The 22,968-nt window shown below is 34.2% G+C and overlaps 3 protein-coding genes and 1 non-coding gene across 4 annotated transcripts; 2 read left to right on the top strand and 2 right to left on the bottom strand.

The window, feature by feature from the left end:
* Positions 1 to 138: 138 nt before the first annotated feature.
* Positions 139 to 3,656, bottom strand: LOC118054514 (mitochondrial import receptor subunit TOM20). The gene is made up of 6 exons (XM_035066141.2): positions 3,436 to 3,656; positions 3,029 to 3,107; positions 2,771 to 2,937; positions 2,609 to 2,656; positions 1,603 to 1,689; positions 139 to 458 (listed from the first exon to the last, which is right to left on the bottom strand). The coding sequence occupies exons 1-6, from the start codon at positions 3,532 to 3,534 to the stop codon at positions 336 to 338; spliced, it is 603 nt and encodes a 200-aa protein (XP_034922032.1). The 5' UTR covers positions 3,535 to 3,656; the 3' UTR covers positions 139 to 335.
* A 4,246-nt stretch (positions 3,657 to 7,902) lies between these two features.
* LOC118054513 (65-kDa microtubule-associated protein 8) lies at positions 7,903 to 12,097 on the bottom strand. The gene is made up of 11 exons (XM_035066140.2): positions 11,957 to 12,097; positions 11,405 to 11,608; positions 10,820 to 11,077; positions 10,513 to 10,725; positions 9,997 to 10,152; positions 9,765 to 9,924; positions 9,521 to 9,672; positions 9,344 to 9,431; positions 8,904 to 8,977; positions 8,638 to 8,712; positions 7,903 to 8,462 (listed from the first exon to the last, which is right to left on the bottom strand). The coding sequence occupies exons 1-11, from the start codon at positions 12,032 to 12,034 to the stop codon at positions 8,142 to 8,144; spliced, it is 1,779 nt and encodes a 592-aa protein (XP_034922031.1). The 5' UTR covers positions 12,035 to 12,097; the 3' UTR covers positions 7,903 to 8,141.
* Positions 12,098 to 13,446: 1,349 nt separating this feature from the next.
* LOC118054760 (U6 spliceosomal RNA) lies at positions 13,447 to 13,549 on the top strand. Its single transcript, XR_004688551.1, has one exon. It is a non-coding gene; the product is annotated as a U6 spliceosomal RNA (small nuclear RNA).
* Positions 13,550 to 16,527: 2,978 nt separating this feature from the next.
* On the top strand, positions 16,528 to 22,521 carry LOC118054512 (meiosis-specific protein ASY1). Its single transcript, XM_035066138.2, has 22 exons — positions 16,528 to 16,632; positions 16,773 to 16,829; positions 17,308 to 17,404; positions 17,508 to 17,576; positions 17,683 to 17,775; positions 17,943 to 18,069; positions 18,171 to 18,240; positions 18,390 to 18,431; positions 18,813 to 18,941; positions 19,038 to 19,151; positions 19,302 to 19,344; positions 19,451 to 19,492; positions 20,170 to 20,294; positions 20,425 to 20,437; positions 20,549 to 20,625; positions 20,713 to 20,796; positions 21,094 to 21,244; positions 21,336 to 21,412; positions 21,491 to 21,551; positions 21,655 to 21,821; positions 21,925 to 22,062; positions 22,179 to 22,521. The coding sequence occupies exons 1-22, from the start codon at positions 16,630 to 16,632 to the stop codon at positions 22,230 to 22,232; spliced, it is 1,833 nt and encodes a 610-aa protein (XP_034922029.1). The 5' UTR covers positions 16,528 to 16,629; the 3' UTR covers positions 22,233 to 22,521.
* The last annotated feature ends 447 nt before the right edge of the window (positions 22,522 to 22,968 follow it).

The raw sequence follows: 22,968 nt of genomic DNA, 5'->3' as shown, positions 1-22,968 counted from the left end.
ATAAAATATTATAAAATTTTCTCTAAATTTCTCTATAGCTTAGGTCTAGGTAACCTTGAAACTTGAAAACGCCTCATGATGGTTTCATGACATCAAAAAACCAGAGCAAATGGACGTAAGAGGGAAAAGAAGAAAAGCTTGAAAGACTGTCAACAGATGTATATAACTAAAATTTGCACGAAATGATAATTCTAACCGAATAAGTAATAAAGATCAAGATCAACATGCGGATAGGATACCACATGTATATCTGGAATATACATGCCTTCCAGTAGGAATATTGTGATCACTATTTGAACATTCTTGAAAAGATATTGGCATCTTCACTTTATGCTTTATATTGGAGGAGGAGGAACATGGGATTTTGCAATCCCCATCCATGCAACGATTCCAACTGCAAGGATAATCCATCCAAATACATCATACTTCAGATCACTGTTTGCCTTCTTCTTGGAGCCCTGAAACAGGATTGACAAAGAAGTGTCTGATGATGCTTTAAAAAATATATAGCAATCGTGTGAGATGGTATTTAATGTAGTGACCTGTGGGAAATTATTCAGCGTTAACTCCATATTAACTCATGCCCAACCATCACTTCCAGAACCAAACAATTACAAAAATATCATACTTAAGCTGCATTACAAACTATGGATTTGATGTGCTTCTGTAAATTTTTAGGGAATTGGCATGTCAAGAACCTCATGTCACATCAAACTAGTGGCATCCATCACAACAAGAAACCACATGGAGCTTTAACTAGAATAAAGAGAATAGTTTCGGCTCAAATTTTTTACTATTTTGTGAAGTTAGGCATTAGGAAATGCTAACATCAGGTTTTACTTATCCCAAGGACTTAAATAAACTTGATTGACCAACCTAGAATTGGATAAGTGAAATCACATACATTCCACCATAAGCATAAGTTAAGCGTGCAAGGAAAGAACACATGAGCTACAACTATATGCATGAATAGCATGTACATAACAGCATGCATGCTGTAGAGCTAATTTGGAGTCCGTGCATTAGAGTCGATTCATTAAAATTGTTTCAACAATCCATATGTACAATGGCAGAAGTTGTACATGTCACCAGTGAAACATCTTCATGCAGTCAGGGCGACAATCTACATCGCACCATTCCATTGAGGGCAAGCAGGGCAAAATTGTTGTAAACCATAAAGTAGTGGATATGGTGTGCATATCAACATCTTGTGTTACATTCCAGATCACGTGATTTGAAAGAATAAGAGAAAACCAAGAGAATATGAAGGAAAACACACCGGCTGAAACTAGAGGACTCTTTATCATCTACTTTAAATTAATTTGCAAGAAAAATGCTGACTGAACTCAGATTACAGCACATTGGAGACTTCAATTCAAATGTGGTAACTTGCAAATAACAAAACAGGGTTAAAAACTAACAATGCCTCATGACGAAATTTTAAGCTGCAATAAAAAAAAATCCTTTAACTGTTTTCCTTTTTTTTTCAAAAAAGGAGAGAGAGGAAGGAGGAAAACACATTTTTTTTTCAAGAACAGGAAGAAGCAAGCAACCATTTACTTGGGTGAACTTCGAAAAAAATGAGCTGCCTAAATTCCTCACCTTTGCATTTGAAGAAGGAGAAGATTCACCACCCATGGTCTGTTGACTGCTTGAATGCTTATGGATCTCCATATGCAATTCTGGAGCCTGAGAAGATATCGTCAACAACATCTTTAGTCGGAAAACTGGAAGATCACATATATCACTTAAAAAATTGTACCGACACATGATCAAAAGTGGAGCTCATTTGATCGGGATAGACAGAAATAGTTTCAAAAAAGCTAAAGCTTGATTTGCAATGTTCATTCAGAACATCAAGCACAGAATAACAAGGAAAATATTGAAGATTTGGAGAATCTGTGGTGATGATAATCAGTATAATATCTTTGTAGTTTGATTATTTGATTATTCCATTGGAACAAACACCTCAAATTGAAAAATGTGTGAACATAAGATGCATGTTATGCTTTTCAACAATAGAAAAATGAGTGATTTCTTCCTTGGTAGTAGATAGAGGACTATATCAGCATAATTAGTAAAACTCATACCAGAAATCTAACAGGGTGGGCTCAAAACCACCAAATACGCTTAAAGAAACAACAGTTTACACTCAACATTTTTTCATGACAAGGAAGGTGCAAAGTATACCTTAGCACAAACTTCCAAAGACTATCACTATTTTCATGTAAAAACCAAGTGATTTCTACCCTATAGTAGATAGAGGGCTATATCAGCATAATTAGTAAAACTCAAAGCAGAAATCTAACAGGGTGGGCTCAAAACCACCAAATACACTTAAAGAAACAACAGTTTACAGTCAACATTTTTTTATGAGAAGGAAAGAAGGTGCAAATTATACCTTAGCACAAACTTCCAAAGACTGACACTAGTTTCATGTAAAAACCAAGTGATTTCTACTTTATTAGTGGATAGAGGGCTATATCAGCATAATTAGTAAAATTCATACCAGAAATCTAACAGGGTAGGCCCAAGACCACCAAATACGCTGAAAGAAACAACAGTTCACACTCAATTTTTTTTATGAGAAGGAAGGTGCAATGTATACCTTCGCACAAACTTCCAAAGACTTGTGGTAAAGCTCGTTAGTCGAGTCCTGTATTGAAAATCAAAATTGAAAAGTTATAACTTACATCTTAGTGAAGACTACTAGAAACTAATATGCTTAAACATATCCTGTGAATCAAAGCCCAAAAAACTCCAAAATTACCTCATCAACCGCTTGTTGGAAGTAATCAGCTGCCTTGTCAAAATAATTTTTTGCCTCGGAAAGATCGGGAGTCAGAAATGCATAAGAAGTGTTGGCATTTCCTATTGACCACATGGCATTGGCTGTTGGATTTAACATCATTGCCTCTTCCAACTTCGAAATAGCCTCTGTAAAATTACAACACCGCCCCAATAACATAAAGCCCAGAAAAATTGCTAAATTGTGAATTGGTGATTATAACAACAGAAACTACAGAACCATTTATCATCTTCTTTGCCTCTGCCACGGTTTGAAATTGTGATAGTTCGAGCAATGCCTCGCCCCACTTAGTCAAGTTCTGCAAAGCATACCCTCCTTTTTTAATGCTAACAAATCACTAGTCATAATGATAATACATCAATGGTGAGCAAAAAGACAATTAAAGTGATAACCAGCATATAATTTTTTTTACTTCAAAAACTAAGCAACATGTTTGTATATATGTATGTAGGACAAGATGGGAGATTTGTATTTGATCTAACGCACATACACAAGTAATAATCAAGTGAAAGATAATTCCTCTTAACCAAAAACAAAAAAAGCAGGATTGACGATGGGAAAAAAAACAGGAACTGACAGGAGATTAAACGAAACAACACGTCGTGCAACGAATATATAGTACTCACGTCGGCATCAAGAGGGTCTTTAGCGTAGGTAGATTCGGCAGATTTACGAGCGTGCTCGAACCTTAATAGACGATCAAAGTCATCTTGAGAGAACTCCATTGTTGCTGACTTGCTGTCCGTTTCCTAATTCTGTCGAGATCTGAGAGAGGTGTAGCTAGGGTTTAATCAGAAAATGAAGGAGAGGGTTTAAGAGCCTGTTACCAAGACTTTTTGTCTGGCACGTGGTAAATACGTCGTCGTCGCATGTTGAGACACCGAATCCTACGAAAGTAATGTGCCGTTTGTATAATTTGTTAAAAATTACGAAGAAGAAATTTGGATTAAATTGAAACTGACTAACAAGTGAAAAACTTAGATTGAATCTACCTTTTTTGTGGTTGTGTCCTTGGCTGATAGAGTGATTTACACGAGTTTTCTTGCAAAAACTGTTGGACATAACATTAGTATTTAGGTGAATTTCTCAAAGCTGTATTCATTAATTCAGCATTCTTACACAAACTCTTATAATTTTCAATGCATTGTTAAGGAGAATTTTAACTATCTACCCAGGAATCTAACTATCAATTTAAATAAGAATTGTAATGAAAAAAAATTTGCACAATTTTTTTTAATTTAACTTTTTTTATTATTATATTAATATTTTCAAACACTTAGTTTAATAACACAAGTAATGTATTATTTAAAAATAAAAAAAAATAAAAAAAAAAACCTAGGTCATGCTATGTTGAGCCTGGTAAGTCAGGCCCAACATAATAAAGTAACGGCCCATGCATGAAACTGCAAAGCCAAGTGTAGACCTTTATTTAATAAAAAAAAGTTTAATAGGATGAACAACGCGTCATCCATCCTAATTATTTAAAAAAAATATATATGTCGCCTCTAATAGCAGATGATGCATCACATGAGAAACCTAAAATCCAACCATTATGGTGGTTGGAAAAATAAAGTTTTTTGTTTTTTCCATTTAAAATCTCATTTTTAATTTATTGTCTACCCAAAACATCTAGAAAAACCCATAAAGACCTTGTTAAACCAATTCATGACCATCAAAAATTCAATAACACCACCTCAAAACCCAAAATTCTTTTGGAAAAAAACTTCTTTTTAAGCTCAAATTTGTTATATTATGTGTCTAAAAGATTAAAAAAAAAACCCCTAGACATAACCCCTTTATCACATGAAATTTTTTGACATAAAAATTAATCATTATAATAGTTAAAATCTTTCCCAACAACCATTTTTTCTCTCTAAATTAGAATTTGACGACTCACACTTTTTTCTTCTAACATAAAAGGACTTAAGAAAATAAAGTTAGATATCAAAATATATTGTCTTTAAATTGAAGGGATTGATCACCTAATATTTAAAAAACTCGAGGATAAAATTTATTATTTTAATGAAATTTTCAACATGATCTAAAATTTTCACTTTGTTTCCTTAACTTTCAATCCAACCCTCCATCCTAAAAAAAATATACAAATAGAGGCTAATTTGAGTTTAAATTAGTTAGATCAAGTAAAGTAAAATTTTAAAAAATACTCTGCTCTAATGTGTATATTAATTCCAGCACAGTTAAAAACAGACGCGTGCCTCTCCCGGCTGGTACGATTTTGATCTTTCTATTATTTATACAAAATCAATTATTTAATTACATTGTTGTAATTTTTATATATTTGTCTGTATTGTTCTTATTGTGTTCGAACGTTAACAGTGACAGACCTGTATCCATGAAAAATGCTTAAGCCAAAATTGAAAAAATTTTGTAGCATTTTATTTATTTTCCAAACAAGCACTAATGTTTAATTTTATATCGATTAAAACTGAATTTAGAAATTTTATAGCTTGAAAATAAAATCAAAGGGTAATATTTTTTAAAAAAATATAAAATATATTGAAACTAAATTATTAATTACTCTCGATTTTTGAAAAAAAAAATAGTATTATTGGTCATTATAAAAAAAAACACTTTGAATTTTTATTACACGTCAGGGTATTAATGGCCATGCCTTAAATACATCGACACATAAACAACTCACATACATAGTATTAAGGGTCATGCTTTAAATACATTGACACGTGAACATGTCAGGGAATCTTAACCATGAAACGCATTTACAGGCATCTAGAGATATCAAAGACTCTAGAGTGAAATTCTTCAATTAACAGAAACTAAAAAAAAAGTATAACGTGGCAGTAAATCTTTTGTCCATCTTTTTTTTAATTTTCAAACTTTTTTTTAATTATATTATCTTCCAGTTTAATTACTTGAAATTAAAATACAAATAGAATTTATGGTTCATCATAAATTTATGACAAATTTTATTTTAATCTAAAAGTTTATTTTATTATTTTTCAGTATTGGAGTTAGAAAAAGCAAGCAAAAAGTTGCCAAAAAAATAGCAAAAGGAAAAAAAAATGATTATTGCAATAAGAACAACAAAAAAAATAGTAAAAATTTGGTATCAATTGGGTTTATTCGACGAGCAGATTTGAATGGCGGTAGCTTTTTTAAGACTCTGATACAACTATTCAGGCCTAGGCACTTAATCTTGTCTTGTTTTATAAAAAAAAACTTTCAGAGGTTTTGATAAAATTTTTATTTTTTATTTTTTTAATTTTATCACTAAATATTTAATAAATTTAAAATTATTCTTTGTTTTTTTATTATATAGTTAAAAAAAATATTAAAGCCCTTTAAATTTACAAATTAAAATATAAATTTAATAAATTAATCTGAGTTGTTTGAAATCAATTAAACACATCATAATGCTACAAAATATGTCAGTCTTATTTTTAAAAAAACTCAAATTATTTTTTAGCAGTTGTTTAAATTACCTTTAAATTTATGCATCCTGTAACACCTTGTATTTTTTACGTATAATGTAGATAAAATATCACACACCATACATGAAAATGGGACCATGTTTTTTTAATAACCTTATTTACATCAACAGGTGATAATCTGTGTATTGCAATAAACTTTCAAATTTATTTCCACGCCCACTGTTATTTCCTTTCCTTGTCGCCATTTGTTATTTAACTTATTTTAAAACTTTTCTTTCAGCAATCTAGACTTAATTGGTATTACTTTCAACATAGTTTTACGAGGGGGTTGCTTTACTTATTGCATCCACAATGCTACTATATTTTTTATTATATAATTTATTGTAATGGGTAACATTCATGTCATGTTTTATGTTATTTTTAAATCAGACTAATTTTATGGTTTAACAAATTTAATAAAAGTTTTACAGAATCTTCTCTATATAAAACTCTGTCCAAATTTTATCTTATCATGTCCCGTGTAAATTAAATACATTATAAAAATGATCACATTGATGCATCGAACATACCTCCAATTTCATTTATTAATTGTATTTATATAACACTTTCATTCATCAATTCATTACAATAAAACACACATATCATGTACATATATAGTTAATAATTAATATATAACTAACGAAAGCTATGTAATGATAGAAATTTTATTCTGATCTATTTATAAATTTGTTATTAATAAGTCTATATATTATTTTATATATTTTTTCCTGCTACAGATAATTTCATGCAACATCTCAAAACTTCAATGAACTTTAAATTTTAATTTTAATTCAAAATAGAACAATACATTGAAAAACTACTTGAAAAATTTATGCTCAATCAAAAATTTAAGTTAAGAATTGTGCTTGATAAATAAAACTGGATAATATAAAATATTTCAACGCAAGAACCCAATTTTTTGTACATTTTATGCTTGATATATGTACATACATACATATATGCATGTATGTACGTATGTATGGAGTATCGTCTCTCTCACGTTCAAGCGCGTGCAGTGTTTCCCGCCAACGGGAATGGAGCTTTAGGAAAACCCCCAAATTCCCGTCAATCAAAACCCTATCAATACCCCCCCCCTCTTTCCACTTCTTTCAATTCCCCGATCAAACATTCAAACCCTACAATCCACACGCTTCCAATTCCCATCTCCCAATAGAATTCACCTTCTCAGAACAACACAGAAGCAACAACAACAACCAGACCCGAAGGTCGGATCAAGAGAATCTCGACAAAGACATCAACAAGGTCAACCCAGATGTTCTTTTCATTGTCTCCAGCACCACCGAGTTGTTTCTCAGAGAAATCAGCTGAAAATGCAATCGAGAACAGCTGAAGCTAAAGACTGTGAAACTCGACCACGTTCGAGTCGCTGTTAAAAGGCACCACCCTCTTAGAATCTCTTCCTCTGCCAATTCAATCAATGGAGAAGTCTGCGAGTGACAACACTAGTGCTCGTACCTTGGCAGATAAACCAACCCCGGCTGGCACTCGCCGGATCGATCATCTCGTCACCAAGGCGGCAAATATTCAAGTTTATAAAGTAAGTGATTTTGTTAATTTATTTTAGAATTTCACTGGAATTTATTACGTTTCAAATTACTTCCAGTAGAATAGGAGAATCAAAGCTTCTTGAATTCAAAACATAACTGTACATACTTTTAAATATCAACTTATTCGATACAGTAAACAATAACTTAAATGTGCAACGGAAGGACATAGATAGATACATAAGGGTACTTTCTGACGCAAATAGGTAAATTATTGTTCTGCAGAAGAAGAAAAATGTTATTATGTTTAGTTTAATATCTTGTGATATGTGGGGTTTTTGTGGTTATGTGTGAAGATTTGAATATCTGAATGGGAATTTAGGGAGATAACGGCCCAGAAAAGGTTGAGACGACGGAAGCTGCTTCATCTCGAAGATGAGAAGTGAGGTCAGGTCGAGGAAAAATCCTCTGTCCTTGCATCTTCCTTCCTTCCTTTATGTAAGATATTCCTTGATTTGCAGAATTGATGCTGTTGGTTCCCAACTGTTGGATACAAAGTGAAAGCCTTCTGTTTAATGGGGTTGCATTGATCAAGCTTCCATTTAAGCTCCTGTTTGAAAGACGTCGACTGCTGGTGTCAGGCCTTGACCCAACCCCATTTTCTTGCCCAGCTACTGCATGGCTTGGGACCTTCTTTTCCTGTGATGCAAAGGCCAGCTCACCACACATTAGGTAACGAAAATAAAGTCATTCTTGAACGTGGGATTTATTTTATGCTAACAAAAAGATTAGCATTGCAGAAAATAGAAGGGAAACATTATTAACGTATAGATAATATCAAAATCTTTGCCTGTATAGTGTTGGATGAACTAACCCTTTGTCTTTGCTTCTCCTCTTCCCTCTCCTGCCTTGACATGTTATATTCTTCTAGCATTTCCAGCAGAGGTACCTAGATAATAATGCATGCAAATGTTTATTTGATTTGCAAGGAAACTCACAATTTATCGAGAAATGCCGCAATGCCCAACAAGAAATTCTTCTTTTACATTTGATGAATACAATATGTGTAGGTTCATACATGCTGATAAAATTAATATTTTACCAATATGTAGTCACAACCGAAGCAAATAAATTACTTACCCCATCATACAGGAATATTTTATTTCTTTCCTCTTCCCAACTCTTAGTCTTTGCTACAAGCAATGCCACTAGAACTGCGCAACCAGTTTCACACTATACATAAATATCACTGGCATGTATTAAAGCTATAAGATTTTCAAAACACAAGGTCAGCTGTCTACATGGCTGGAAGATGGAATCAGGCTTTTCATCCTGCAATCACTTTTTTACTATAGGTCTCTTCACCAGCCACTCCTTGACTCAATTACTAGTTAGTATCTCATTTTATTGACTAATGCGAAGTGAACTATTTTGGCTCAGGGATCTTAGTCTTAATGGTGATGGTCAGGGTTCATTTTCTGGTTAGTTTGTGGTTGCAGAGGCTTTGATCTGGCATGTTAGCATGCCTCTTGCTGTTTCAGGATTCTTTGCAAACCAACCAACCAACTTCCTAATCTTACCTGGGATTTTGTTGACTATTATTCGGGCGCGTTCTGCACGTCTCAGATTCTTGTGAGCACCTCTGCGAACTGAATATCGATTGTCATCCTGATAACATGCATGAAAATATGAATCATCATGCAAAAACAAAAAGGCCAGGAGCCAACAAATCATGCAGATCAATGGGTGATATTAACCATGCTATATTCTTCTAACCAACGCTCTTCATCATGTGCTAGCATCCACCTTTCAACCTTTTCCATTATAGCCTTCCTGCTAGTGGCTTCTTCTTTTGCTGCTGATATCTGCTCATCCAAACTCATGAGGAGATCGGCATGGTCAATCTCCCCTTTTTTAGTTTTCAGTCAGTGTGGCTGATACTATTTCAAACATGAATTAGATCAGGAAACTGATATGGAAGACAAATTCAGTCAATCTTACCTGAATTTATAAGATTAATTATATTTTCCATCCCTGGCTGTGAAGGAATCTCCATGTGTGATTTATTGCATATTTGATCTAACTCACTTTGTTTCTTGAAGAAAAGCTCTTTCATCTTGCTTGCTTTTAGCTGATCCAGTCTCTTGACTTCAGCTTCAGCCTTGAAACATTTCAAATAACTATTATGTCTGAGTTGTTTCTGATAATTTCTCACTGTTAATCATATACTAACCTGCTGGATTATATTTAGAGTAAGGCTTCCATGATCGGATACTTCAGCTGATGTGAGAGATAATAAGGCTGTGACATTGGAGAATGAGTGACGATCTTTATAGGGTGTGTCCATTAGATTCCACAAGTTTGTTAGTGCTTTTCCAAGCTGATGAAGCTGCCAGATTCAGAAAAGTTATACAGTGCCAGTTCTTTATTGTTAGTACTGTTTCTTAAATCAATGGAAATAAAATGGTGGAAGCAGGAACAAGTTTGATAACCCGTATTGTTTTATTTATATGTGATTTAGAGCACTTGAACTGTTTAATATATGTAGGATTGAATCAAACTAATCGGTTAACTTTCATCATTCATTTCCCTGGTTACTGCCATCTGTTGTATCTCCAACTTATATCCACATGACACTAAGATGCCATTTCAAATGTGTATTTTTTCTGTAGACAAGATGCTAGATTCCGTTACTGAGGTTTGCATGGTAGGAGCCAGAAGTTACCACAACATTGATAGTAATATTTACCTTCTCAAGCTGTGTTTGTTTTTCTGCCTTGAGAGATTCCACAGTGCTGTTGAGTTTTGCCAGAATACTGTCACTTATATTTTTTGATATTCCACACAATTCATTCAAAGTTGGATGCACCTTTGTTATGATCATGGAGGATTCCATTCCTAATGTTGAGGACAAATCATGAATTGTGTCGATGTATGTGTCCACTAGCTGGAGCCTGTCATTCTTCAATTCAGTGAAAGAGAAAGATAAGTGAGGTCCCCTTTCCACATGAGAGTATAAATTTCCATGAGATGATTTGTGAAATTGGTACTTTTACCTTCTCATCGCACAGTCTTTGTAGCTCAATCTGATATTCCTCAAGTTTCTTTAATGAAAGATCATTCTCATTCACAATGACATTTGTTATTGAGTCATCGTATACCGACTGACCTGCGATTTCAGCAGAAATTTTTTGAATTTGGCCTTGCACGGATCTAAATTGATTCATTCTCTGTTCTTTTCTCAGACGCATCTCCCGGAGAGCTGGGGTGATTGCATCTAGCTGCTCCTTCAGCGTTCCTGACATTTTTTCTGGCTGTAGAGACAACAAGATAATCAGCGCATAAAATTCAATGAGAACATCATGCGCATCCAACAATGCTATCATCAATATGGAATTTGCTCAATAAACAAAAGTAGATATCCCTGGCCGGTTCATCGTCATGTAGAGTGGCAATGAGTCAAGTAATCAATCAAGTGATTTATGCTAAATGTGTGTTGCTAATTACTGAATGGTTTCAAATTCTCAGTTTGTATCCTTACTATGCACTGGTGTTCTATATTATACTGTACTCTTAGCTCATAAACATGCAATTTGAAATGCTCAAATAAGTGAATTGGATGCGGATGGATGAAAAAGTACCCGTCCTGGAAGTGATCGTTCACCAAGGGACAAAAGAAGATGGGTGAATTCAGCTTCGGATTCTGCCAGCTCTTGATGCAGGCGAGCTCTTGATATGTTTGCATTGTCAACTTTTCTCCGATAAACCTCTAAACATTCTTGTTCTAAGTCATGCAGAACCTTCTCTCTTTCAAACTGATCTTTCCCAACTTCATCCCAGATCATCTGTTTCACATCATTGTTTATTTAAACTGGAAATGTGACTTGTTTATTATAAAACAAGACATCAAGACATTAGGAACATAATATAATTATATATTTTTTTTATTAACTTCCATATTAAATAAATGCGAAATAAAAAAAATATACGATAAAAGATAGTAAATGAAAATGTTTTAGGAGTTAGATTAAGGTTTTTAAGAAAACGGGTTAATGATAAAATGCCTTCAAATGTAAAAGAACATGGAGTTTAAAAAACAATATCTTGCATGCTAACTAAATAAGGGTATTTTTTGAACAAAAAATGAATTCTGTACTCTTTTATATAACTTCCAAGAGGTAAGTCAGTCTTGCCTGCAATTCCTGAAGCAGATACCCGCATGATGTTTCTAGTAACGCAGAGCTTCGCATTCCAATTTGGAACGAGCCCATCTGACGGTCTCTAAGATATTGCCTTGCCGCAACTCAGAAATATTTGGATTGCTAAAATGTGGAAGTGCTGTGGGAGGTTCTTGGACTACTGAACTCTGGTAGCATTCTGTTTTGAGTTGAAAATCAACCAAGTACTGAGAGGGAATGGAAAAGATAGAGAATGATGGCTGGGAACTTTGGTGCGTGTATTTGCTTAAAAGGTAAGACTGCAGAAGTAGGTGACGCTGAAGCTTTGGGTTATATCTCTCTTGCACTCTTATTTAATTTTAAGGTGGTACAAATTTCTCATAATTAAGACATAAAGTTGGAGTTTCTTGTTCAGGGACACACATGACTTCTATTTAGCAGCAGTTAACCGAACCTTTCCCTTTTATCTCTCTGTTTTTGTTTTGTTGGTGAGCTTGGTTCATAAGCAACCTGTGCCAAATGAAAACAACAACAGCTTCTGTCCTTTGTTAAGTTCTGCAACAAGCAAGTCTTCCAGAGAAAACCGCGATCAAGATCATAATCTGCTAACCTGTCAGCTCATTTTCAGCTTCTATCTTCTGGTAAATTTGGCCACACAGAATTTAATTCCCGCATATTATGATTAGGTGGCCATTTACAATCGCTGTTGTATTTCTTCGGGTATTTTTTAAGCCTAGTTTTTTTTTTTTTGTATTTTTAATTAATTACTTTTATATTTCTAAACATTTCCGGCTTTGGATGCTGATGGATTATCATTAAATTTCATTACAGTACAGATGATGCAATAATGCTTTTGAGTTGTAATAGCACTTGACATCTTAATCATCCCATCCATGATGGGTACTGAATCATTGTCAACGCAACACTCCACCTAGTTCACCTTTTTTGACACATTTTTTTTTTCTTTTGAAGTTGTGTTCGAAAAAGAAAAACATGGTGAGCAGTCTTTTTCTAGTCACAAACCCGATGAACAATTTTTTTTTAAAAAAAACTTGTGTGGTGGGAGTGAGAGAAGAGAGGGATCATAGGAAGATAAGATAACAAAATTTGGAGAGAAAAAACCACAAACAAGGAACAGGAACTTGGTTTTGATTATTATCCATTACATTATAGTTTCAAAGGGGCAGTGCATGTGAAAGAAAAAGAAAGGGCAAAGAAGAGAGCGTGGGCGACAGAAGAGAGACTTGCAACTTAAGAATATTTATTAGACTTCACTCCTGACTTCATGGCCCCAAGTACTGAGATACCGACTTCAGTTGATTAAATTTGGGCTCCAGGAGTCGGGCTGTTATCATGACCCGCACTTACAAAGCCCATCTGTGTATAAGACTGCTGACGTGCAAAACTAAACGCGTGACGTTGATAGTTGGAATGGAACTAAACCCACATCGCATGGTTGCAAAGAAAAGCCGTTGTATAAATAAAACGCAAGCGAACCAGCTGTTGTCTCTTCGGAGACATCTGATAAAATTGGAACGATACAGAGAAGATTAGCATGGCCCCTGCGCAAGGATGACACGCACAAATCGAGAAATGGTCCAAATTTTTTTTTTCTTCTGGTGCTTCCTTCATCATCTTCTTGTTTCTCTTTTGACGTAGGGGATTTACCGCTTTGAACAGCAGGTCAGTTTCACTCTCGCTGTGTTTTTCGTTGAGCAGACGGAGACATGACATTGCCAGCTTCGTTAGTTTCTGAATTTCGCTTCTTAAAATACATGCATATAGTTTGAAAGCAGCAGCCTAACTTGTGACATGCATGCATGTTCCTATTATTTCTGTGATTCCTTAAAACACAATCAAGTTTTTTAGGCTTGACTTAAAATGGTCAGTTCCAACAGATGCCAAAAAAAATCTCTTAGAGTCAATTCGTCGAACACCTTAATTGTGCATTCAATGAGACCAGCCTTGACGTCGTCAGATTAATATCGATGTTGATTCTAAATGAATTTGTCAATTAACCTTTTTTTTTTAACACAAGTCAATTATAAATACAAGCAGGATGCTATTTTTTATCTTTTATTTCTCCTTTTTATAATAATAATTGAATGATTATTATGATTGATTTACTTTTAAAAAATGATATTTATGTTTATATAATTAATTTATATAAAAAATAAATTTGATATGAAGAAATAATCACTGTACAATAATGAAAGAAAAACTTACAATCAAGCTCAAATAATTACTGAATCTTCTCATTTTGATAATGCATTAAATAAAAAAGGTAATGTGCCCAAATAAGATCATAAAGGAATTCAAAAAATAATTAATTATGTCTAACTTTATATCTAATACAACTATTATTACAGGAAATTAAATCAAATAATTTCTTTTCTAAAAATCCAAATTAATATAATTAATTTTTTTATAATGATTAACATTACTAGTTTTAAATTAATCTGTCAATTAACCTGTTTTTTTTTATTATTATTTTCAATGCAAGTTTCAAACCCATGGTTCATCCAACTTGTTTTATGTTGAGATACTGCTTCCTTAAAATTGATTCATTTCAAAACAAGTAAGAAATTAGCAATATAACTAGGAGATGAATTTGTTTTTCATTTTTTTTTCTCATTTCTATAGTAATAATTGGGTGATCATGCATGATGATTAATATACTTTTTAAAAATAATAGTTATAGTTATACAATTAAGCTATGAGAAAATAAAATAAGTTTGATATGAAGAAAAAGTCATGGAAAAAAATTATAATCGAACTCAAAATCTCTTTTGGTCCACTATTTCCACACCTCAAAAGGTTTATTTTAATCTTCTCGTGTTGATAATGCATTAAACATTAAATAACTAAGGCAATATGCCAAAATAAAGTTAGTAATGACTTCATAAGGCATCTAACAACAATTACATTAATTTGGTTATTTAGGAAATCAATTGTTTCCATTTAATTATTTCACAACAGGATAGATGATATTTTAGATTTACTAATATGGATGGATAACATGACATATTATTTTAGATTTACTTTTAGGATGCCACTAGTTATAAATTGAGCACTATAAAACCTTTTCCATATTTTTGAATTTCATGCTCACTTTATTTTAAAATTAATAATTTTTATTAGGTAAAACAGATAAAAAAAATGAATTAAATTGTTGCATTTTATCACGCTCAAAATCATATCCATTTAATTTAAATTCAATGATTTAGTTTTGATCTTCAATTGTTTTGGTTGAATTTTTGGTAACTTTTGGATTTTAAGCTATCGTACGCAAGAGAGAAAGTGAGTTATGGTTTTTTTTAAAATTTTAAATTAATTTTTTAGTATTTTTTTAATCATTTCTAATATTAAAAATAAAAAAAATATATTATTTTAATTTATTTTCAAATAAAAACACTTTAAAAAACATCCTATCCTATACACCCCACTACACCACACTACCGAGGTCCAGATTTTGTAAATCCTTTTCCATGTTTAATTAATTTACAGTGAAACATTTTATGGGAATGAAGTTCAAGAAGAAGCTAGACAATGGAGATACTTGGGCCTATGCCCAATTTGTTGGGTTTCGAACATCCACGTCCCTTTTTTTAATATATATTTTTTAATTTTAAAATGTTAATATTATAAATAAAAATTTTGTTTAATATATTTTCAATTAAAAAATATATTTGTAAAAACATATCACAACACAGCAAACAAACATGTAATTTAAACCCATGCTCGGAAAAATCCCAATAGTTCCTCCATGCCACATTTTAGCAATGCTTTTCAACTAGATGGATGATGTCAAGTTTGATTGTATACTAATTCATTAAAGTACATGTATTGTTCATCACTAGTAGCAATGACAACGATCGTATATAAAACAGATACACGTGCAACACAGTCTAATAAATATCCTGATAAATATACCAAATGCATGGTGATTAAGAAATGCAACAGACTTATCTGGGTACAATTAAATTTATTAAATTTTATTAAGTAATCAAGTTAAACAAATTTCGTGGATTGTTAAATGAGTGAGCACTAAATGGATTTTACATGGGACTTTACTTATTCGATAACGAGTCAATTTTATACACACGATAGTCTATTGAAGCTTTTTAAATTTAGATGGTGGTAAATATTATTTTTTAATTATAAATAAATTTAAATTTATTAACGAATAAGAAAAATTCAAAAATTTATAAAACGGCGGTTAGATGCATGGCACTGTACACATTTGCAATCCTTGTAAAATTGCTCGAACCTCTAGGCTCCGGCGTAAAACGCAAGATGCGCTCGCGGTTACAAATGGGGTCCACTTTAGCTTTTCCGTTTCATTTCTTGTTACCACTCTTCTTGCATAGCCAGTCTTATGAAGCTACGTGGCATACCATCTCATCAGATTACCCCTACATTTTCAACAAATTAACAAAAAATGTCCCTCCTTTCACGTAGTTCGCATGCCTGATGCCACCAAGTTAACCACAGGTTGTATCTACCCCCAACCACGGTTAAATTTCATGCCGTTCTTCTTTTTAAAACGGCAAGGGGTACCCCTTAAAATAAAATCTCTCCCTGGCGCCACAATCTACCATTTCCTTCACTTAGTTTCAAATTTCAAAAACCAACCGCCTTAAGCCCCCTCTCTAGCTCTCTCAGTTTTCTCCAGAAACTCAACAACAATGGTGATCATTGAAGAAAAAAAATCTTAAAACCCTGTTTCAATTCTTTCATTTCGAGAGTTCTTGTTTCTCTAATTCACTTTATCGTTCGTTTTGTTCTTAAATGCGAGAATGATTAATATTTCCGTTTCGTGTTCGATCAGGTTGTTGCACAGAAAGTGAAAGAAGCGGAGATCACCGAGCAAGATTCTCTTCTCCTGGTACACATATCTCAACGATTTCACAATGCGAGTTTCACCTTTTGAGCTGTTGTTTCCTTATCAAATTTTCAGTGGAGTGTACTTGTTTGTGGTTTATTCTTCTAAATTCATGATTGATTAGTGTGATTAGCCGGCCTAAAGAAAGTTTTGTGAAGATTTTTTGTTCGTACTTGAAGCTGCTGTTTGGATAAAAATTGAAAAATCTCTTTTCCGATTTATTTCATACAAATTTTCTGCTTGATCAGGTTAGAAAAACCTTTATGTTTCTCAAATATGAGTCGTAGATGAAACTCTGAGCTTGATTTTTTCTTAACACAGCAAATCATCACGAGATCTCACAATTATTTGATAACGCGTTGAGTAATTGATGATCATTAGCCGCGAAATCACTTATGTACCATATGCTAATTGTTTTTGTTAACGAAAAGTCGATCTAATGTTATTTGATGGTTTAGTTTCTTTATTTGTTGTGGAATAGACAAGGAACCTGCTCCGTATTGCTATATTCAATATCAGTTACATTAGAGGTTTGTTTCCAGAGAAGTATTTCAATGACAAGTCTGTCCCTGCTTTAGGTAATCTCCTTCTCCTGCTCAGATCCTTTTCTTTTCTAATTTTGCTTTTAAATATGAAATATGATATGGTGAATTTCTTTGAAATTATGAAATCACTAAGCAGAGATGAAGATTAAGAAGTTGATGCCCATGGATGCTGAGTCTCGTAGACTGATTGATTGGATGGAGAAAGGCATGTTGTTTTTTATCTTTAAATTATTCGCTGTTTTTTTTATTGATTTGTTTCTTTATCTTGTAAAATCTTTGACTATATTGCTCGTTTTCTTTTTGTTTTTTAGGTGTCTATGATGCATTACAGAAAAAATACCTAAAGACACTTCTATTCTGTGTGTGCGAGGCTATAGAGGGCCCGATGATCGAGGAGTACACATGTAAGTGAGGTTTTTTTATTCATGATACTGTACATGTGGAAAGTCTTGAATGGGAGTGAAGTATGCAATAACTGATTGTTGATGCTCTTCAATTGACTGTATTTTCTTTTCTTTTTATACTTGGAACGTAGTGTTGGGGGATTTCAACGGTGTCTCTTTTTCTGCAGTTTCCTTCAGTTATTCTGATTCTGAGAGTCAAGAGGTTTCAATGAATATCAATCGCACTGGAAACAAGAAACAAGGAGGAACATTCAAGTATAACTCCACAAATGAAATTACTCCCAATCAGATGAGGTGATTGAAGTGAAATCTCTTCTTAATTCTGAATCTCTTTCGGTCAATGTGTGAAAACTTAGGAGTTCTTAAGAAAATGACGAGACATTTATAAAATGCAGAAGTTCTGCTTGTAAAATGGTCCGAACACTGGTTCAGTTGATGAGAACTCTGGATAAGATGCCTGAAGAGGTAAAATCCTTCAGCAACCATATATAAGTATTTGTTTTTTATGAGTTGTAGCAAGCTGGTCACCTTTTTCAATGTGCAAGTGCCTAGAAGATGACTGGCTACAGTAGTAGTGTATTAACTGCAAGATGATTATCTGTTTTCTGTTTCAGCGGGCTATATTGATGAAGCTCGTCTACTATGATGATGTGACGGTATGCCTTTACCTGCATTCTTAGATTTGGTTTTAATCAGTTAACACGCTTGAGCCAGGATTGTGCCTTCACGACGTGTTCATCTAATTTCTTAGTTTACTAAATGGGGAATTGGAGATGTATGAGATTGTGGTTTCTCTTCCACATATTGAAGTTTGTTTGTTTCAGACTGCTGCTTTGGTGATTAGATACGTTTGTGGAAACAGCTTTAGCATCTATGAGTTTTACAATGCGTGTGAATTCGTATTAATAAATTGTCAAATGGCATTTAATATTTGATGAAGGACTTGTAGAGAGCTTTGCAGAATATTTTTCACCTCCCAAATTATGAATGTGCACACAAGGAAAGAGTGTTTTAATACAAATTGTATGACTTTGCAGCCAGCAGATTATGAGCCTCCATTCTTCAGGGGCTGCACAGAAGAAGAAGCCCATAATGCATGGACTAAGCATCCTTTGCAAATGGAGGTTGGCAATGTCAACAGCAAGCATTTTGTATTAGCACTCAAGGTAAGGGACCAAACTTACGTGTTTTCCTGTGACCAGAAATTCCAAGCCATGGTTCATATTTGATGCCGTCTTTTGTTTGAATGGTAACATGTACAGGTGAAGAGTGTGCTTGATCCATGCGAGGATGAAAATGATGATATGGAGGATGATGAAGTGAGCTTAGGTGCTGATTCTGTAGAAAGGGATGTTTATTCTGAATCTGGCACTGAGGTAAATTTACAAAACTCTTTAATTTTATGTTTTAATTGCCACTCTATGGTTCCAGTGAGCTTAATTGACGGAAATGATAGCTATTTACGATAAGTGACCTTAAATGACTGACTATCTACACAACTGTTACAAACTTGTTATAAATTCCAGGTTAACCAATCACAAGAAGACCAATACATAGTTGCACCAGTAGGTAATTACATGAACTCCTTTTGGCCATCGTTTCATTTCCATCCATTCTATTACCAGTTGTCTTTGGTGATTTTGATGCTATAAATAATCAATGCTTATCTTGACAGACAAGCAACGTCCAGAGGAAGACAGTGGCCTGGTTGATGAAGGTAAAAGTTTCAATTTAAGTATAAGATGGCTGAACTTCTTAAGATATTTGGATCGACTGCCTTAATACAATTCACCATTGTCATCTGCTTGGCTCTTTACATTAGATTTAGCAATAAAGATATCTCAAAATATACCATCTTATTCCCACTCAAAGCTGTGGTTTAATATAAGCAGGCCGTGCTAGTTTTTTCACAATATCATCATCAATGTTACAGTCCTTACCATTTGATATGTCGGATTTTACGATGATTAATATATGTAATGAATTAAGATTTCCAAGCATATTGTCTCACTTGAGTGCGAGTTTGTCGATTAGCAACTCTACTCTGAGATGGCAAATGCTTCATTTGACTCAATGGAGTCCAAGGTGGGTATAGTCATATTGAAGCAACGTCTAGAGGAAGATAGTGGCCTGGTTGATGACGGTAAAAGTTTCAATTTAAATATAAGACCTTAGAACTGTCTTCACCTTGTAATGGGACTTGAGAAACAAATACGAAATTTTCAAGGTCAAAAAATGAAAAATTGGGCAAATGATATTTAAGTTAGCTTTTTAACATTTTTACTTCTTTTCCTTCTCTCCTTTTCAGAAGTAATTTATGGGTTTACATGGCCATTGGAGTCATCACTGGGTTAGGGCTGCCTTTTACTAATGTGCTGTTGCATGTTTGTGTAGATGATACACAGGACCAAGTGGAAGATGAGCAACAATTGGCCAGGGTGAAAGACTGGATTATAAGTCACCATCTTGATACCATTGAACTTACTGACGTTCTCTCTAATTTTCCAGATATCTCAGTGGTAAGGGCTGCTTCTTTCTTTTTCCCCTTCAAATTTCTCAATTTGAACAAAGCAGGAAAAAGATTTAAGTGCAACTGGCAAACGAATTCAATTTTTAGATCCGACAGTTTGTTTTCTTTTGCTAATGCAGGTTTTGATTGAAGGTAACTCGACTTTCTAATTAAAGTTGAAAGAGGAAAGGGTATTACTGCGTCTTTTGGTTTTCTTCAATCAAGTTTTTAGTCTGTTTTGATTCTTCTTTAATTGGATTTCAGAAATTATGGGCAAACTCATTAAGGAAGATGTTTTATCGAAAATTGGAACCGATACTTACAGCAAAATCAAGCAGAAGGTTCTATTTTTCTTGCTAGTTAAAATTCTGTTACTTGGCTACCTATTAATTTTGACTCATGCTTCTTATCTTTTTGTGACATGTCAGGCAATCGAGTATGAGTTCACTGCGGTGAAAGAGGAAATTGATGGAGACAAAGCTTCTCAGGCTGAAGATCGCATGTACATGAAGGTGAGCTTTCTTCTGTATCAGATTCTTTGGATCTATTAAGACCCTCCATTGATTGGTATTTACCATATCAAAGCAATTCCTGTATTGATTGACTTTAAATGTTGTCTTGAGCAATTCGTGTGCTGTTTGACTAAAATGTTGTCTTGAGCAATTCCTGTATTGATTGACTTTAAATGCTGTCTTGAGAATTTGTGTGCATGAGAAAACTGAGATGATTTGGCTCCACTCTATTTTTATTGCTTGTGTATGAACAGCGAAGAGTATTTATATGTCCTCATTTGACTTCTCCGATTTCAGGCTTTGTATCACGTGCTTCCAATGGAATATGTGACAATTTCAAAGCTCCAGAACAAGCTAGCCGGAGAAGCCAATCAGAGTACTGCGCGCAAGTTACTTGAAAAAATGATCCGAGACGGGTATATTGAAGCCAAAGGAAACCGAGGGCTAGGTGCGTGTTTTCAAACAAAAGCTATTTCTGTTTATAGTTTGAGGACCAAATTATTGCTGATGTACTTGCCATTCATCCTGTGTTGTTATAGGCAAGCGTGTCATTCATTCCAGCCTAACTGAAACGAAGCTTATGGAAGTCAGGAGAGCCTTGGGCCATGATGCTATGGTGATTTGTTGTGATCATTATTTAACCGCTGCCTCTGATTTAGATATAAAGTTCTTTTCTTAACTCGTTTGTGTTCAGCAGGACATTGATAGTAATCAACCACATAAAAAATCAAACCATCCAGAATCCCAGAAAATGGGTACCTCTTCAAACTTCTCCGAGAATCTTAGTTTTGTTTCTTTTATTTATACTCCGTCTGAATACTAGGAACTGCTACCATATAATGTTTCTTTAACTATCAGGGAATGACTACAAGGACGGCTCAACATGTGGCGTTCTCCACTCCATCGGTTCAGATCTTACACGCATGGTGATCAGATCAGAAATGAATCAAAATGGATCAGCTAGGTGCGAGCAGACTATCTCAAAGACAGGGGACCATGGAAACACTCCTACAAGCAGGGCTGAGGTTAGTTGAGATGTGGAGTTTCTCTTCTGTGCGTATCAACAAATCCCAGCAGTAGTTCCGTTCCAGAGCTGACTAACGATGACTCATTTATGTAATTGTGCAGCCCGTTGCTTCAAGAGAGAGTTTTTTTCCAGGAAAGGAGAATGTCAGAGCAAATGGAAACACAAATTACCTTGACGAGGCAGATGCAGTTATCTGCAGCAGATCCTCTCAAGATAAGCGCTCCAGAAAGACGAGCACGGTATGCTTCAACTTCCTCACCACGAGCTGGCTGTAGCTCTTACCTACATGGAACAATCCTATTGAAACCACCGAACTTGTTTTACCGATACAATGGGACTTGTTTGTTTTTTGCAGGTCAAGGAGCCTATTATTCAGTACACGAAGCGCCAGAAATCTCAAGTTGTCTGAAAGGCTTCGAGAGTTTGAAGTCACCAAATTTACTCTCCACTCCTTCAGAATAGTAGTAACTTTTTCTCAAGGCCACAGTACAAATGATGAAAACAACAATTTACAGTTTACATATATCTCTATAATGTTTAATATGATAACGGTGGATGCTTTTGCCCGTTACATTTGTATTTTACGGGCTTATAAAATAATGAATGAGCAATATACTTCCTGGTGGATGCTTTTGCCCACACACCTCGTGAGCTCTTGTGCTGCTTTTTTTTATTCTTCGCAGCATAACCACAGCTGACAGCTCTGATCATCTTGTCAACTGCCCAAAGAGCTTCGGTAGTTCACGTGTAATGTAGGGGCGGTCAATTGTTTTGCCCATGCATTTTGCTGCACTTTTCCTAGTGTTGGAGTGTGTTTCGTTGCTCATACAGGGTTCCTGTAAGTATGGTAAACCGAGCTAATTAGGGAAGTCAATTTACTCTACAATGCAAATTTTGTACAATTGGGTCTATGAAGTATAAAATTCTCTTCAAAATAAATATAATAATATATGGTCACTTTTGTTATTTGTCTACTAATTAATGGAGCAGTGCTGCGGATAAAAAATGCAAGAGTTAAAAGGAGTTAAAATGTCAACGTCATGTCGGCCAAATTCATACCTTTTGCAACAAGAAGATATGGGGGATGGCTGTCCTCCAACGACAACATTGATGATGACCATGGCGTTTGCAATATTTTGGCCTAT

This window comes from Populus alba, chromosome 3 (assembly GCF_005239225.2).
Source record: "Populus alba chromosome 3, ASM523922v2, whole genome shotgun sequence".
NCBI classification, from domain to species: domain Eukaryota; kingdom Viridiplantae; phylum Streptophyta; class Magnoliopsida; order Malpighiales; family Salicaceae; genus Populus; species Populus alba.
The sequence above is the reverse complement of the archived record's forward strand: the minus strand, read 5'-3'. Positions and strand labels throughout refer to the sequence as shown.

What these genes read in the sequence shown, in the direction of transcription:
- LOC118054514 (XM_035066141.2), bottom strand. Translation starts at nt 3,534, where the DNA reads ATGGAGTTCTCTCAAGATGACTTTGATCGTCTATTAAGGTTCGAGCAC. An exon ending in GGCAAAGAAGATGATAAATG is followed by an intron (nt 2,938 to 3,028) that starts GTTCTGTAGTTT and finishes GTAATTTTACAG; the next exon opens with AGGCTATTTCGAAGTTGGAA. An exon ending in TCCAACAAGCGGTTGATGAG is followed by an intron (nt 2,657 to 2,770) that starts GTAATTTTGGAG and finishes TTTTCAATACAG; the next exon opens with GACTCGACTAACGAGCTTTA.
- LOC118054513 (XM_035066140.2), bottom strand. Translation starts at nt 12,034, where the DNA reads ATGGGCTCGTTCCAAATTGGAATGCGAAGCTCTGCGTTACTAGAAACA. An exon ending in AAATATTCCTGTATGATGGG is followed by an intron (nt 8,713 to 8,903) that starts GTAAGTAATTTA and finishes ATTATTATCTAG; the next exon opens with GTACCTCTGCTGGAAATGCT. An exon ending in AGGAGAAGCAAAGACAAAGG is followed by an intron (nt 8,463 to 8,637) that starts GTTAGTTCATCC and finishes TTTGCATCACAG; the next exon opens with GAAAAGAAGGTCCCAAGCCA.
- LOC118054512 (XM_035066138.2), top strand. An exon ending in CAAAGGAAACCGAGGGCTAG is followed by an intron (nt 21,245 to 21,335) that starts GTGCGTGTTTTC and finishes GTGTTGTTATAG; the next exon opens with GCAAGCGTGTCATTCATTCC. An exon ending in GCTCCAGAAAGACGAGCACG is followed by an intron (nt 22,063 to 22,178) that starts GTATGCTTCAAC and finishes TGTTTTTTGCAG; the next exon opens with GTCAAGGAGCCTATTATTCA.